At 37.7% G+C, this 15,327-nt stretch overlaps 1 protein-coding gene across 3 annotated transcripts; it reads left to right on the top strand.

Moving 5' to 3' along the window:
- Nucleotides 1-11,052: 11,052 nt before the first annotated feature.
- LOC112750233 (uncharacterized) lies at nt 11,053-15,020 on the top strand. Of its 3 annotated transcripts, none has more exons than XM_025798859.3 (10): nt 11,053-11,412; nt 11,489-12,085; nt 12,294-12,395; nt 12,542-12,698; nt 12,800-12,979; nt 13,407-13,541; nt 13,732-13,814; nt 14,050-14,143; nt 14,236-14,333; nt 14,448-15,020. In XM_025798859.3, exons 2-9 carry the CDS (start codon nt 11,820-11,822, stop codon nt 14,308-14,310), a joined length of 1,092 nt encoding a protein of 363 aa, XP_025654644.1. In that variant the 5' UTR covers nt 11,053-11,412; nt 11,489-11,819; the 3' UTR covers nt 14,311-14,333; nt 14,448-15,020. The 3 variants fall into 3 exon arrangements, with proteins under 3 accessions (XP_025654644.1, XP_072072345.1, XP_025654643.1); XM_072216244.1 differs by having other exon boundaries at nt 11,108-11,412; nt 11,674-12,085; XM_025798858.3 differs by having other exon boundaries at nt 11,145-11,412; nt 11,817-12,085.
- The last annotated feature ends 307 nt before the right edge of the window (nt 15,021-15,327 follow it).

Raw genomic sequence — 15,327 nt, 5'->3', positions numbered from 1 at the left:
TGAAGGTTTTACCTCTTTTAGAAATTTTCATTCTGTAACTTTGATTTTGGATCTTGGAAGAGAATTGAATTCTCTTCCTCTCTGGGTTTCTTGTTTTCGTTTCTTCAAAGCTTTACTTGAGTCTTAAGTGTGGAGAATTGAGGAAATTCTGTCTCAATCTCACCTTGAGATCTCTTTGTTCCTTTCTCTGCATAATTCAAGATTTAGTGATTTGAATTCAAATTTCATTTACTACTTTCATCTTCTACGTTTCTTGCAATTTACTCTTTTACTTCTTTTTGCTATTATTCTTGGTTGGATCAAGGAAGGCAGTGAGATCTAGACTTGGATTTAAAGTCTCTTGACCCCTGAGATCTTGAATTTTCCTTTTAGCTCATCTGCTGAATGCTTCTTGAAGCTGATTTACTTTTCTGTTTGAAATAAATCTCAATTTATTTCATCATCCAGTCTTCTGCTTGTTGCAATTTAGTTTTACTTGTTTAAATTTCTGCAATCCCAATTTCCAATTCCTTTTATAATTCAAGCAATTTACATTTCTTGCACTTTAAGTTTCAGTCATTTACATTTCTTGCAATCTAAGTTTCTGTAATTTATATTACTTGCACTTTAAGATTCAGCTTCTTTACTTTCTTTGCCCTTTAATTTACAGTCAATTGCCCCTCTCCCTTTACAATTCATGCAATTTAGCTTCTGTCAATTTCAAATCACTCAAATCAACTCTTGTTCGCTTGACTAAATCAACCACTAAACTAAAATTGCTCAATCCTTCAATCCCTGTGGGATCGACGTCACTCACGTGAGTTATTATTACTTGATGCGACCCGGTACACTTGCCGACGAGTTTTGTGTTGGATCGTTTTCCACACATCAAACAGCTCAACCTCAAGAATCCTCTGATGTGGCATTTCATGGTTGGCAGGGAGATTCATGGCTTTTTCACATCTATCACAGTGCTTCACAAATGCTCTTGAGTCCCTGAAGAGAGTTGGCCAGTAAAACCCGCTCTGAAGGACTTTTGTAGCTGTCCCTTCACCACCAAAGTGGCCACCATAATCAGAACCATGACAGTGCCAAAGAATCTGCTGTTTTTCCTCATCCGGGACACATCTCTGGATTATACCATCTGAATACCTTTTAAAAATGTATGGTTCCTCCCAAATGTAGTACTTGGCATCAGTCAATAGCTTCTTTACTTGTTGCCTACCGTACTCCCTTGGAATAAAATTCATGGTTTTGTAATTTGCAATGTCTGCAAACCATGCAGCCTGTTGAATGAGGAATAATTACTCATCCGAAAACGTCTCAGTCACAGCTGTGGGTGATTGTACTCCTACTTCAGGCTCAATTCTAGAGAGATGGTCAGCTACTTGATTTTCTGACCATTTCCTATCTTTTATCTCAATATCAAACTCCTGAAGGAGCAACACCCATCTGATTAATCTTGGTTTAGAATCCTGTTTGGTTAGAAGGTACTTCAAAGCAGCATGATCAGTATAAACAATAACCTTAGAACCAATTAAATAAAACCTAAACTTATCAACAGCATACACAATAGCTAATAATTCTTTTTCTGTAGTTATGTAATTCTTTTGGGCATCATTTAACACACGGCTAGCATAGTAAATGACATGTATAAGCTTGCCATGCCTCTGTCCTAGAACAGCTCCTATAGCAAAATCACTAGCATCACACATTAATTCAAATGGTAAATCCCAGTCAGGGGGAGCTATAATGGGAGCAGAGGTAAGATTTGCTTTCAAAGTTTCAAAAGCATGCAGGCAATCAGAATCAAAGAAAAAAGGAACATCAGCAACCAACAGATTGCTTAATGGTTTAGCAATTTTAGAAAAATCCTTTATAAATCTTCTATAAAATCATGCATGACCCAAGAAACTCCTGACTGCCTTAACATTAGCTGGTGGTGGTAATTTTTTAATTACCTCTACCTTGGCTCTATCAACCTCAATTCCCTTACTTGAAATCCGGTGTCCAAGAACAATACCTTCTGTAACCATAAAATGACATTTTTCCTAATTTAGAACAAGGTTTGATTCTTGACACCGTTTCAAGATAAGAGATAAATGCTTAAGGCAGGATTCAAAAGAATTACCAAAAATAGAAAAATCATCCATAAATACCTCAATGAACTTTTCAACCATATCAGAAAAAATTGAAAGTATACACCTCTGAAAAGTTGCTGGAGGATTACAAAGTCCAAAAGGCATTCTCCTATAGGCAAATACTCCAAAGGGGCATGTGAATGCTGTATTCTCTTGATCTTGAGGGTCCACTGCAATTTGATTATATCCAGAATATCCATCTAGAAAACAGTAAAAAGCATGACCGGCTAACCTCTCAAGCATCTGATCAATGAAAGGCAGGGGGAAGTAATCCTTCCTTATAGCAGTGTTGAGCCTCCTATAGTCTATACACATTCTCCATCCTGTGACTGTTCTTGTAGGAATAAGCTCATTTTTTTCATTCTTGATCACTGTCATCCCTCCTTTCTTGGGAACTACCTGCACAGGACTTACCCAAGGACTGTCAGAAATAGGGTAAATAATACATGCTTCCCATAATTTCATTACCTCTTTTTGGACCACCTCGTTCATGGTTGGATTGACTCTCCTTTGTGGTTGCACAACTAGTTTAGCATCATCTTTAAGGAGGATCTTGTGCATACACTTGGTTGGACTAATCCCTTTCAAGTCACTAATAGTCCATCCAAGAGCTGTTTTATGGCTCCTGAGCACTGAAATAAGAGCCTTTTCCTCTTCAGGCTTCAGGGAAGAGCTAATAATCAATGGATAGGAATCATTTTCACCCAAGAACATATATTTCAGAGAAGGAGGTAAAGGTTTGAGCTCAAGCATGGGGGCTTCCTCCTTTGCTTTAGGCGTGTGAACCATAGCCTTCTGGGGTGGTGAATCATCAACTTCAACTAATTCATACTCAGAAATAGGATCCAGAATGTCATCAAGCACGTCAGCTTTCAGTACCTCTTGAACAAGTGGTTCAATAACATCTATTTTCATACACCCTTCAGAATCATTAGGGTGCTTGAGAGCTTTAAAAACATTAAGGACCACCTGTTCTTCATTGACCCTCAGGGTCAATTCACCCTTTTGCACAACAATCAGAGGTCTACCTGTAGCTAAAAAGGGTCTACCAAGTATAATAGAGGATTTTACCTCCTCTTCCATGTCTAATATAACAAGATCAACAGGAAAAATAAATGGTCCTACTTTCACAAGTAAATCCTCAACAACACCCACAGGTAATTTAATAGAAAGATCAGCAAGTTGAAGAGAAATACGAGTGGGTTTTACCTCCTCAATTTGAAGCTTTTTCATCGCTGATAGTGGCATTAGATTGATGCTAGCTCCAAGATCACATAAAGCTCTCTGAATGGTGACATCTCCAATGGTGCAAGGAATTACGAAGCTCCCTGGATCTGGCATTTTCTCAGGAAGGTTTTGTTGAATTATGGCACTACATTTCTTGGTTAACACCACTATTTCTTGTTCCTTCCAATTCCTCTTGTGGGTCAGCAACTCTTTCATAAATTTAGCATAGAGAGGCATTTGCTCAAGAGCCTCTGCAAAAAGAATGTTGATCTATAGCTTCTTAAAGATATCTAAAAATTTAGAGAATTACTTTTCTTTGGAAGCCTTCTGAAGCCTCTGAGGATATGGCATTTTTGGCTTGTATTCAGGAGCCTTTGACAATGTAGGATAAGTGTCAAGAGAGTCAGAAAATGGGTTGTCTGCACGCTTTGGAGGGGCGTGCTTCACTTCTTCCTTCTTCTCCTCTGGAGCTTCCTTTTCAACTAGCTCTTCATTGGCCTTTATCTCAGAGCCAGCTGTTTTACCACTTCTCAATTGAATAACCTTGCAATCTTCTCTTGGGTTCACCACTGTACCACCTGGAAATGTACTTGCAGACCTCTCAGGTATTTGCTTGCTCAGTTGGCCCATTTGCACCTCTAAGTTTCTAATGGAGGCTCTGGTTTCCTGCATAAAACTCCTCATCATCTCCCAATTAGAATCTTCTTGGGATTTAGAATTTTCCTGCGAAGGTGGTTGTTGTTGATGATATTGAAATTGGCGGTTATTGTGATTGTTCTGTTGGAAGCCGCCCTGAGAATTATTGTTGAAATTATGAGGTCTCTGAGGTTAGTCCCTCCATCCAAAATTTGGGTGATTTCTCCATCCCTGATTGTATGTCTTAGAATATGGATCATTATTAGGATTTCTAGGACCACTCCCCATGTAATTGACCTATTCAGAAGAGGATTGAACATAATCATAATTATCATTTTGCATAAAGTTACCTATCATGTCATAAGAGACCTCTTGAGGTGAATTTTGGGTGTTGATAGCTGAGACCTGCATTCCACCCATCTGCTGAGTAAGTAGATTTATTTGCTGAGACATAAGCTTGTTCTGAGCAAGAATAGCATTAAGAGCTTCTACTTCCATAACACCCTTCTTCTGAGGAGCCTTAGAGTTCACAGGATTCCTGTTAGATGAGTATAAATATTGGTTGCTAGGAACCAATTCAATAAGCTCAATAGTCTCTTCCGGTGTCTTCTTCTTGTGCAATGAACCACCTGCAGAATTATCTAAGCACATTTTGGACATTTCACCGAAACCTTCATAAAAGATATCTAGTTGGGTCCATTTGGAGAACATGTCCGGAGGGTATTGCCTAGTCAGTAGCTTGTATCTCTCCCAAGCTTCATAAAGAGTTTCACCATCCTTCTGCCTGAAGGTCTGAACCTCCACCCTAAGCTTAGTCAGCTTCTTTGGTGGGAAAAATTTAGTGAGAAACTCAGTAACAACCTTGTCCCAAGTATCCAAACTCTCCTTGGGTTGGGAATCTAGCCATAGCTTTGCTCCATCCCTCAGAGCAAACGGGAAAAGGATGAGTTTGTACACCTCTGGGTTCACTCCATTTGTCTTCACAGTATCACAAATCTGCAGAAAATTAAAAATAAATTGATTTGGGTCTTCATGGGGAAGACCATGATACTGGTAGTTTTGTTGCACCAGGGTGACCAATTGTGGCTTCAACTCAAAGTTGTTCGCAGCTATATGAGGCACCACAATGCTTTTTCCATAAAGATCTACAGTAGGAGCAGAGTAAGAGCCAAGCACTCTCCTTTGTTGCTCATTCTCATTCGGATTTGCCACATTGGTATTAACAGCATTATTAGGATCCATAGTGGACTCTGCAGCCTTGTAAAGTCTTGTTTGTTGCAAACACTGCCTGAAAGTCCTTTCAGGTTCAGGATCAAAGTCTAAAAGAGGTTCCTTATCTCTGTTCCTACGCATAAACAGACAGAAGACAAGAAAGGATGGAACTCTCTACGTCAGAGTGCAGAGAATTCCAGTGACGTAACCTGTGTAGAGAGATAAAATAAAAAATACTGAATAAAATAAACACTAAAATTCAAAAATTACTATTAAAATTAAGACAAAAATTTTTTGAAATTATTAGGCAAATTAAATAAGAAAAATTAAAATAAGACTAACAAGGGAACACCAAACTTAATTTCAGGAATTAAGAAAAATATTAGTGCTATTTATTTATTTATTTATTTTTTCAAAAATACTAAAGCAAAATTTAAATAAAATTAAAACTAAAACGCCTAATCTAAGCAATCAAACAACTAATATTTGTTAATCACTATCAATCCCCGGCAACGGCGTCAAAAACTTGGTGCAGAATTTACAACCACAAACTAACCGGCAAGTGCACCGGGTCGTACCAAGTAATACCTCAGGTGAGTGAGGGTCGATCCCACGAGGATTGATGGACTAAGCAACAATGGTTGATTAATTTACTTAGTTAGACAAACAGAAAGGAGTGTTTTGGTATTCAAAAGCATTAAACAATAATTCAGAAATTTAATAAAGCAAGTAGTAAACATGTTGTGAAATATGTATGGAGAAACAGTTAAGGCTTCAGAGATATCTATCTTCCGGATTGACTTTTCTTACTAACTATTTTAGTCATGCAAGATTCAATTCATGGCAAACTATAGGTGACTAGACCCTAATTCCTTAGACCTTTCTAGTCTCCTCTAAAATTCATCAACCGCCAATTCCTTGGTTACTTAATTCCAATTAGAGGGTGAAGTTCAATTCTAGTTATATGCCACAAAAATCCTAATTACCCAAATATAAGAGGATTATATGTCACGTATCCCGTTAAGTCTAGATAATTTAAAATTTAGGAGAATATGTTTTCAAGCTGTTGTTCAAGTAAAGAGCTTTTCCAAGTTATACAAGAACTCAATTAGAAAAAGGGTCATACTTCCGTTCCACCCAAATTCATAAGATAAAGAACGAAAACAATTCTTGAAATATAAATCAGTACATGAATTAAAATAGAAAAATAATAGTATCAATCCATACAATAGAGAGAGCTCCTAACTTTAACAGTGGAGGTTTAGTTACTCATAGTTCAAAGAGAAAATAAAGATTCTGGTAAACTGTAAATTCGGCTCAGGTGGAATGAAAAGTGGAATAATGTTGGACTCCCTAGAAGGGAAGTTTCTTTTCTCTTTTGTATCTAATCTTAATTAATTTAAAATCTATTTTCTAAAACTAAAACAATATATTTTCCTATTTTAAAATAAAAATAAAGTTTAAATCAGAATTAATTAAATAATCAGCGTTTCTGCGTTTTTTGCACGTGGCGCATGTCACGCGTACGCGTCAGTCACGCGTACGCGTCGATAGTCTTCTTCGCGTGTCACGCGCACGCGTCATTGAGCAAATCTTCAAATCACGCACACGCGTCAGGTACGCGCATGCGTCGTTCCTCGCTGGTCATCTCCTTTAATTCTTGTGCTCCTTCCATTTGTGCAAGCTTCGTCTCCATCCTCTAAGTCATTCCTGTCCTATATAGCCTTCTTCTCTTTTTCTGCGGAAGCTCCATCAAACCAAAAAATGCTACATAAATAAACAGAATTGTACACGACTCAAAGTAGCATCCATAGTGGCTAAAAGATAATTAATTCTTAATTAAACTCAACAAATTGAATGCAAATTCACTAGGAAAAGATAGGAAAGATGCTCACGCATCATAAACCGATTACAAAATCCATAGTGATGCATTCCCATTTTCATTGCGGAACCTCTAAAGGTTGTAACAAGCCAGACAGCTTCTGATGTTCAATTTTCACTTTTTGACACGTCAGACACTTAGCCACATACGCCACCATGTCACTCTTCATTCTTGGCCACCAAAACATCCTTTTCAAGTCGTGATACATCTTAGTAACTGTTGGATGAATTGAAAATCCACTCTTATGAACTTCGGACAATATTTTATTCCACAAGCTTCCCACACTTGGTATACAAATTCTCTCCTTGTACCTCCAAATCCCTTCTTGATCCTTCTTAACCTCTTCCTGTTTTTCTTTTCCCACAGTCTTTAGCATTTTTTGTAACTCTTCACTCTCTTGTGCTTTCTGAATCTCAGTCTTAAAATCACTCGTGATTTGCAACTGATTCAAACTCACACCTTCGGCCACATCCTCCACTCCTAACCTCAAGCTCACAAACTTGCTTAGCAACTCCTCTTCGTTGAGTATCATCCATACCACACTCAAAGATTTCCTACTTGTGGTCGGAAAAGACCCTAAAATTTACCCCGTACAGATAATGCCTCCAAATTTTCAAAGCAAATACCACAACCGCTAACTCCAAGTCATGCGTCAGATAATTTGCCTTATGCGATCTCAGTTGCCATGAGGTATAAGCCACCACGTTTCGATGTTGCATCAACACGCTGATGCATGAGCATCTTTTCTATCTTTTTCTAGTGAATTTGCATTCAAATTGTTAAGTTTAATCAAGATTTAAATATCTTTTAGCCACTATGAATGTTACTTTGAGTTGTGTAGAATTCTGTTTATTTCAGGTAGCATTCGGATGGATTTGATGGAGTTTTTGTAGAAGAAGAGGAAGAAAGTAGATGATGATGTCAACCCTGACCTCCTTGCACTCAAACAGAAATAACTTGAGCTATAGAAGTCAAATTGATGTGATTTCAGCGACATTGGAAAGCCAACTTTCATAGCTTTCCAACGATATATAATAGTTTACACCTTTCATATGGAATTACTGCCTTGGTGGCGTCAAACTTGGAAAATCCCAAGTTTGGCGCCATGATCATCACAACGCCTTCCTTGCTTGCTGCCTTGGTGGCGCCAAACTTGAGAAACTCCAAGTTTGGCGCCACAAATCACCTATCCCAGGAATGCAGGGCGTGGATTTGAAGCCAAACTTGAGATACTTCAAGTTTAGCGCCAACTAAAGAAAATCATGAAGACTTCGTTCGGGTGTGATGGCGCCAAACTTGGTTCAGCCCAAGTTTGGCGCCACCGTTTATAAATCAAGTGGTCCCCACTCGCTCCTCAAGGCCTGGACGAATTGTTTATTAAATTTGATTAAACTTTTGTTTTATCTTAAAAATAGGAAAAGATATCATTTAGTTTTAGGAAATACAATTTACATTAATTAGGATTAGATATAAAAGAGAAAAGAATCAGCCATTGGGGCTCATCTCTTTTCTTCTACCTCATTTCGCACTTTACAGTTTTACAGAATCCTTGTTTTCTCTCTGAACCAGGAGAAACTAAACCTCCACTGTTAAGGTTAGGAGCTCTGTTTATTCTATGGATTAATACTATTACTGTTCTATTTTAATTTATGTATTGATTTCAATTTCAAGAATTGTTTTCGTTCTTTATCTTATGAATTTGGGTGTAACGGAAGTATGACCCTTGTTCTAATTAAGTTCTTGTAAAACTTGGAAAAGCTCTTTGCTTGAACAACAGCTTGAAAATAATTTCTCCTAAATTTCTAATTATCTAGACTTAACGGGATACGTGACATATAATCCTCTTATATTTGGATAATTAGGATTTCTATGGCATATAAACTAGAATTGAACTTAACCATCTAATTGGAATCAAGTGACTAAGGAATTGGCGGTTGATGAAGGTTAGAGGAGACTAAAAAGGTCTAAGGAATTAGGGTTTAGTCACATATAGTTTGCCATGAATTGAATCATGCATGATTAAAATAGTTGGTAAGAAAAGTTAATCCGAAAAATAAATATCTCTGAAACCTTAACTGTTTTCTCCATATATTTCACAAACTGTTTATTGCTTGCTTCCTGATATTCTGAATTTACTGTTAATGCTTTTGAACTCTCAAAATACCATTTTCTGTTTGTCTAACTAAGCAAATCACTTGACCATTATTTCTTAATCCATCAATCCTCGTGGGATCGACCCTCACTCACCTGAGGTATTACTTTGTACGACCCGGTGCACTTGCCGGTTAGTTTGTGGATTGTAAATTTTGCACCACACGCAACCTAAGCTCTTTAATGACGCATCGCAATAAACTTCAAATGGTTCATTCGGCTCAGGTAGAATAAGTACTGATGCAGAGGTTAATAACCTTTCTTTCAAGGTCTAAAAACTCTCTTCGCACTCGGCGTCTACACAAAAGGTACTTCTTTACGTGTCAACTTCGTTATCGGTAGAGCAATATGTGAGAATCCCTTGATGAACCTTCTATAGTATCCAGCCAAGCCTAAGAAACTTTTGATTTCAATTACGATCGTCGGCCTCTTTCACTCTATCACTGCCTCAATCTTAGACGGATCCACTGCAATCCCATCCTTACTCACCACATGACTTAATAATTTCACTTTTCTCTTTCAAAACTCGCACTTCAAAAGCTTTGCATACAATTTCCTCTCCTTCAAGATTTGCAACATAACTCTCAAGTACTCTTCATGCTCCTCTTCAGTTTTAGAATACATACACTAGTATGTCGTCTATGAATACCACCACAAATTTATCCAAAAAGGGTAAGAACACCTTGTTCATGTAATCCATGAACACAATAGGGGCATTCGTTAGACCAAAGGATATCATTGTGTACTCATAGTGACCGTAGCGAGTTCGAAACGCAGTCTTAAGAATGTTAGTTTCTTTCACCCTAATTTGATGGTAACCCGACCTTAGGTCGATCTTTGAAAACACGCCAGCTCCTTGTAATAATAAAGAGTGCATACAAGTATCTCACTCAATAGAATAATGTACAAGACCAAGTTTGAAAAATCATACGGCAGTGGCAGGGTCCATAAAGAATGAAAATGTTCATTTGACAAACAAAACATACAAATTTATTCACAGCCAACAAAAGGGGTCGAATTCTTGGAACAGTACCTTATTGTCATCGTTGTGAAAACACACAGGAAACTCAACTACATGTGTTGCGAGACTGTGGAGTAGCATCTAGAATCTGGACAAAACTGATTCATTCCTCAAAGCTTCAAAAATTTTTTAGAGCTTTCTTCGATCTCTAGATTAGATGGTGTCTTTTATCTGATCTAAGCACCCAAAATTCAAAAAATTGACAAAATCTGTTCATCATAACCTGCTGTTGGTGGTTGTGGAAATGGAGGAATTAGGAAATATTTAGTCCCCTAAAAAAGAGACCCTCAGAACCAGTAAAATTTATAAAAAATTATGTACAGAATATCGAAGAAACACTACAAAGTAGAAGAGGAACAATGCTAACTTACAATCGGAGAGAGAGATCAATAGATTGCGGTAGTGTGTGTAAAGACAAATCAGGAAGATGGATCACCGAAGTCATGATGAATATTGGAAGATGTACTACTTTTTAAGTTGGGCTGTGGGGATCTCTTCAAGGTCTTAGAATTGCTTGGGCATTGGGATTTAGAAGAGTAATTCTAGAGGTAGATTCTCAGGTTTAAAAAAAGGAGTGGCAATTGAAATTACTCACACTTACATAGAAAAGAATAGAGCAACTGACTAAATGTCTAAGGAGAATCTTAAAAAACTAACTTAACTATCTTAGGGTACAACTTTGTAGATCAAACCCACAAAAAAATTAACTTAAAGATAGGAGTGACACTCAGATTTATGATCTTTAAGTAAATATGGAAAGATTATGCCATTTAAGATATAATTCGTTTGACAAATTTTTAGTTGCATTATTCACAACAAAAACAAAAATAAAATAAAATAAAAATTTACTGTGTTGAGAATTTTTATTCCATCGCCAGCCTCGCGCACTCTCTCCCTCTCACAGGAAACATCACACACAACGGCTATCAGCCTCAGGGTGTCTCACCTCTGTGCCTCACTCAGCGCCACCCTACGGTCGCCTCCTCGTCTCCGGGCCTCTCGCCGGCTCCTCTGCCTCCTCTGTGCGCCGCCAGCCTCTGCTCGCCTGTGCTTCCTCCGCGCCCCTCGCCTCCGTCTGTATCATCCCGGCCGTCTTGGCTCCGCCGTGGATCGCCTTCTCTGCCGTGAGCCCGTGACTGTGGTTCTGCTTCTGCAGTGTAGAGGCGAGTTTTTTATTTTTTATCTTTTTAGTTATTCTATATTAATTTTTAATACTTGATTGTTTCTGTTTTAATGTAGGTTTAGAATAGGTAGATTGATGCTAATTGTATTTGTCTAGAGTGACACTTGAAAGCAATTTGAGTTACTGAGCGTTGGTTTATCCCATGGGATTGGCTCAATTTTGTTGTGGTTGGCTCTCTTTTGATGCTAGTTTTGTGACTAAGGGATCATTGAACTATTTATTTTGTTGCACTTACTAATAGTTTCAGTGAATCTGACAACTATGCACCCAACACAAGAATTCAAATGTGTAGATATGACCTATGAGTATGCATACTGGAGAAAGAGAAAAGAAATTTTGTGAGGAAAAACATTATAGTGGAATAACAACGTCGTTGAAAAACAGAAAATGGCTGCATCAGTGTCTCTGCTTCGAAAACTGAGGAGCCTCCCTCAGTGTGCATGGTTTGGGAGCAGGAGAAGGAGCTTGCGTTCTGATGCGGCATTGGAAGCCATAGCCAAAGCTTCAGAAGACAAAGTTCCCAACTTGGTTGTCTACAACTACCCTACCTTCTCTGGAGCATTCTCCGCCCTCTTTGCTCACCTCTTCCACATTCGCCACAACCTCCCTGCCCTCATTTTGCCCTTCTCTTCGGTTCCCTTTCTTTCTCTCAGGTTCTCTGTCTTCTTCTGTTCTCTAATTTCCTTTCTTTTGTTGATGGTGGTGCTCTGTTTCCTTTTCTCGTGGAGCTTTTTGAGGTCTTAGGGAAGTTCTAACAATTAAGTGCTTACCTGATTTCGTGTTTGAAACTTCTGCAATGTTGCAAAGTTATTGTTTTGAATGTTGGTTCCCTCATAACTTACATTGGATATTGTATGATAGGGTTGAAGATTTGTGCATTGAAGGCCTTGAGACGTGCTACCTGCTTGATTTTATTCCACCAAAAGAATTTATTTTCAAACTCTCCAAGCAATCAAAATGCAAGTAGGTTAACATTCAAGTTCTTTTATTTTATTACCAATTGATTGTTTTTTAAGCATCCTATTTTCTGTTTTCATGCTGGTGCTAATGTGCTATGCATCGTTTCATTTTTCATGTGCATATGAATTTACTTGGTTTTGTCTATCTAGGATTATTGGGTTTGATCACCGGAAATCGGTGCTTCGTAATATTCCCTCTGCTGACGATCTTGCTGAGAACATTATGATTCATGTTAACCATGAGAAGAGTAGCTCCAGTGCTGTTTATGAATACTTTTCGAGAAAAAGTGCGGACATGAATTCTGATGTAAGTAGGGATTTATATTATTTAATATGCTTTATTTCTGAAACATTTAACATACCAGTGGTTGAGAACCTGAAATATACGGATGATTGAATTTCATTAAGGGTGTGGTTCCAAGTTTAGTGGACTCGAAAGACAGGGAGCGTGTGGAGATGATTCTCAGCTATATTGAGGATGGAGATCTTCGCCGATATACCTTGCCTAACATTAAGGCCTTTAACATTGGACTGAATGAATGGCGGGAAAAGCTTAACTGCATTTCCAATCCGAACATGTATAAGCAGGTATTGCTGATCTAGTTTAAGTTCGTGCTGTGTTTATTCTTATTGCTACTAAATAAAAGTTTAGAAATTTACCTAGATTCATATGAAAAAGTGGATTAAAGACAAATGGATATGAATCCATAGCATTTCTTGCTTCTCAAGAGTCTATAATTTTACTTGAACTAAGTCAAAGAGTGTAAGTTCAAAATCTGTTTCAATAGAAATTGTAGCAAAACAGCTTCAGGCGGTTATAAGGATACATTGCACTAATTTGGTGTGTGCTATGTTATCTGTTTGTTTATTTCTCTTACATAGTGATGCACTAGTACTTAAAACTCCAGGCCTTGGAACCATCTTTCTTTACAGTTCTTGATGCAAATTGTTGTAAATATATCCACCTTTCTTGTGTTTGCTGAATATTGTGTTCTTTGAAATATGTACATTGCAGTTGCTGGAGTTAAGTGCTGAAGGTTTAATGGCTAAAGGAAATTCACATGTTTCATCTCGTCAGGATGCTGCAAGTAAACTGCTGCAAAAGGTGTTTAGGGTTCGGTTGGGAAGAGGATTTTATGGAGAGTGCCTGGTATACTTTAGTACATAATTCCTTCTTTTCCATTGTGGTTCATCTTTAATTTGTCAGCATATTAAAGTGGCAGCATATTTTTAATGCTCACTGCAGTTTATTTTAATGCTCACCATAAAAATAAAAAATAAAAAATAAAAAAACTTTGCTACCTGTGATTTTGTGATTGAAATTCTTCTTGTTGGTTTAGGGTGTTCGGGCAGATGGGAACTCAAACTTAAGTGATGAAATTGGAAGACTCCTTAGTTTGAAAAGTGCTGCTGCTGGTTTGAGGTGAGGAAATTTATTTAGAAGAAAGTTGTGTTGAGTTTATGTTTAATTTTTTTTCTTATTATTATTATCTTGTTAGAAGAATGCTATGCCCTGAGGTCAGCCAACAGCAGGAATACTTTCAGATTTTAACAGATTCTCGTAGACATGAATGCTTGCCAGTGCTTTTTAACTGTACCAAAGATTTATTGGATTGTTTATTCTGATAAATTTAATGTATGATGTATCACCAATACAGACCCATAGGAGCTGTGATATTCATGCAACGGAATAATCTCAAAATGTGCTTGCGTAGCATGGATAGGGTCACTGATACCTCTGAAGTTGCAAGGGTATGCCCTACTTTGTTCTATATTTCTTTTCTTGCAACATTGTGTAATGCTTTGATATGCATTAATGAATTTTCTACACTTTGAACTTCAAGGCCTATGGTGGAGGTGGTTCCCCAAGTTCAAGTTCCTTCATAATAAGGATGGATGAGTACAACCAATGGATTTGAGTGAATTGATCCTCAGCATTCCGGTTTGAATATCTAACCTAGGATTTCGTAAATATATATAATAAAGCATCTACTTCTATTACCACACAAAGTTTCTCTTCCGGTTTATTTGATTAAGTTGCTTGTTGCCTCTACAGGTTGAGATCAACAGTGACAGTTGATGGCTGGTTTAATTACTTGATGTAATTTTGAGATCGTCTGGCACGATTAATGAGATCCGTTCACAAGACAGACGATGCTTTGACAGCGGACCTTTTGAAGATGATAGTAGTGCTATTGTGACAGATCCTTAGACTATCTTGATAATGATGCAAGGCACATGAGACTTGGAGAAGAAGGTGGAGCAGAGCAAGAAGGAATACTTGATCTTGGGAGTGGACAAGTCCACTGATCCGGTTGACTTGAAGGGCAGAGATATTAAAGAAGTTTAACATTCAGATTGCAAAGAGGTGAAATCTTTGTTACTCTTCTAAAATTCATGGTGCATATAAATGTGACTGGTCTAAGTTCCCAGAGGCGTTAACTGTGGATACCGCGTTATGAATGGTTGAGGACTTCAACCTGTAACCTGCTGTGTCAGTCACATGCGGGGCATATACTTTTGGAAGATTGTCTTACTGCTTCCACTTTTTCAGTTTTGCATGCGTATCAGTTTTGTTTCCATAACTTATCGATTTCAATATATGAGGATGACCATGTATAAGTCAAAACTTTGTTTCCCTTTATTTTATTTTCTCTTAGATATATGAAAAAAAGGACAAATAGATCCTTGATCTTTTGACCCGCAGACATTTAAATTTCCAATGATTTGAAAATACATTTAAATCCTTGACCGTTTCAAAATCTGGACAGATCGATCTCTCGGTTCACTTGGGTCTGGCAGACCCAACGAAAAAATTAAACATGACTTCTGTTGTACTGGCCTGGCTGATATACAGATGCACATGTGGAAATGTTTTTAAAATGAGACAAATTAAACCCATCGATCAATATGTCCAGATTTTGATAAAGTTAGGG

Source organism: Arachis hypogaea, chromosome 15 (genome assembly GCF_003086295.3).
Source record: "Arachis hypogaea cultivar Tifrunner chromosome 15, arahy.Tifrunner.gnm2.J5K5, whole genome shotgun sequence".
NCBI lineage: Eukaryota > Viridiplantae > Streptophyta > Magnoliopsida > Fabales > Fabaceae > Arachis > Arachis hypogaea.
This window is presented reverse-complemented; position numbering and strand designations above follow the sequence as displayed.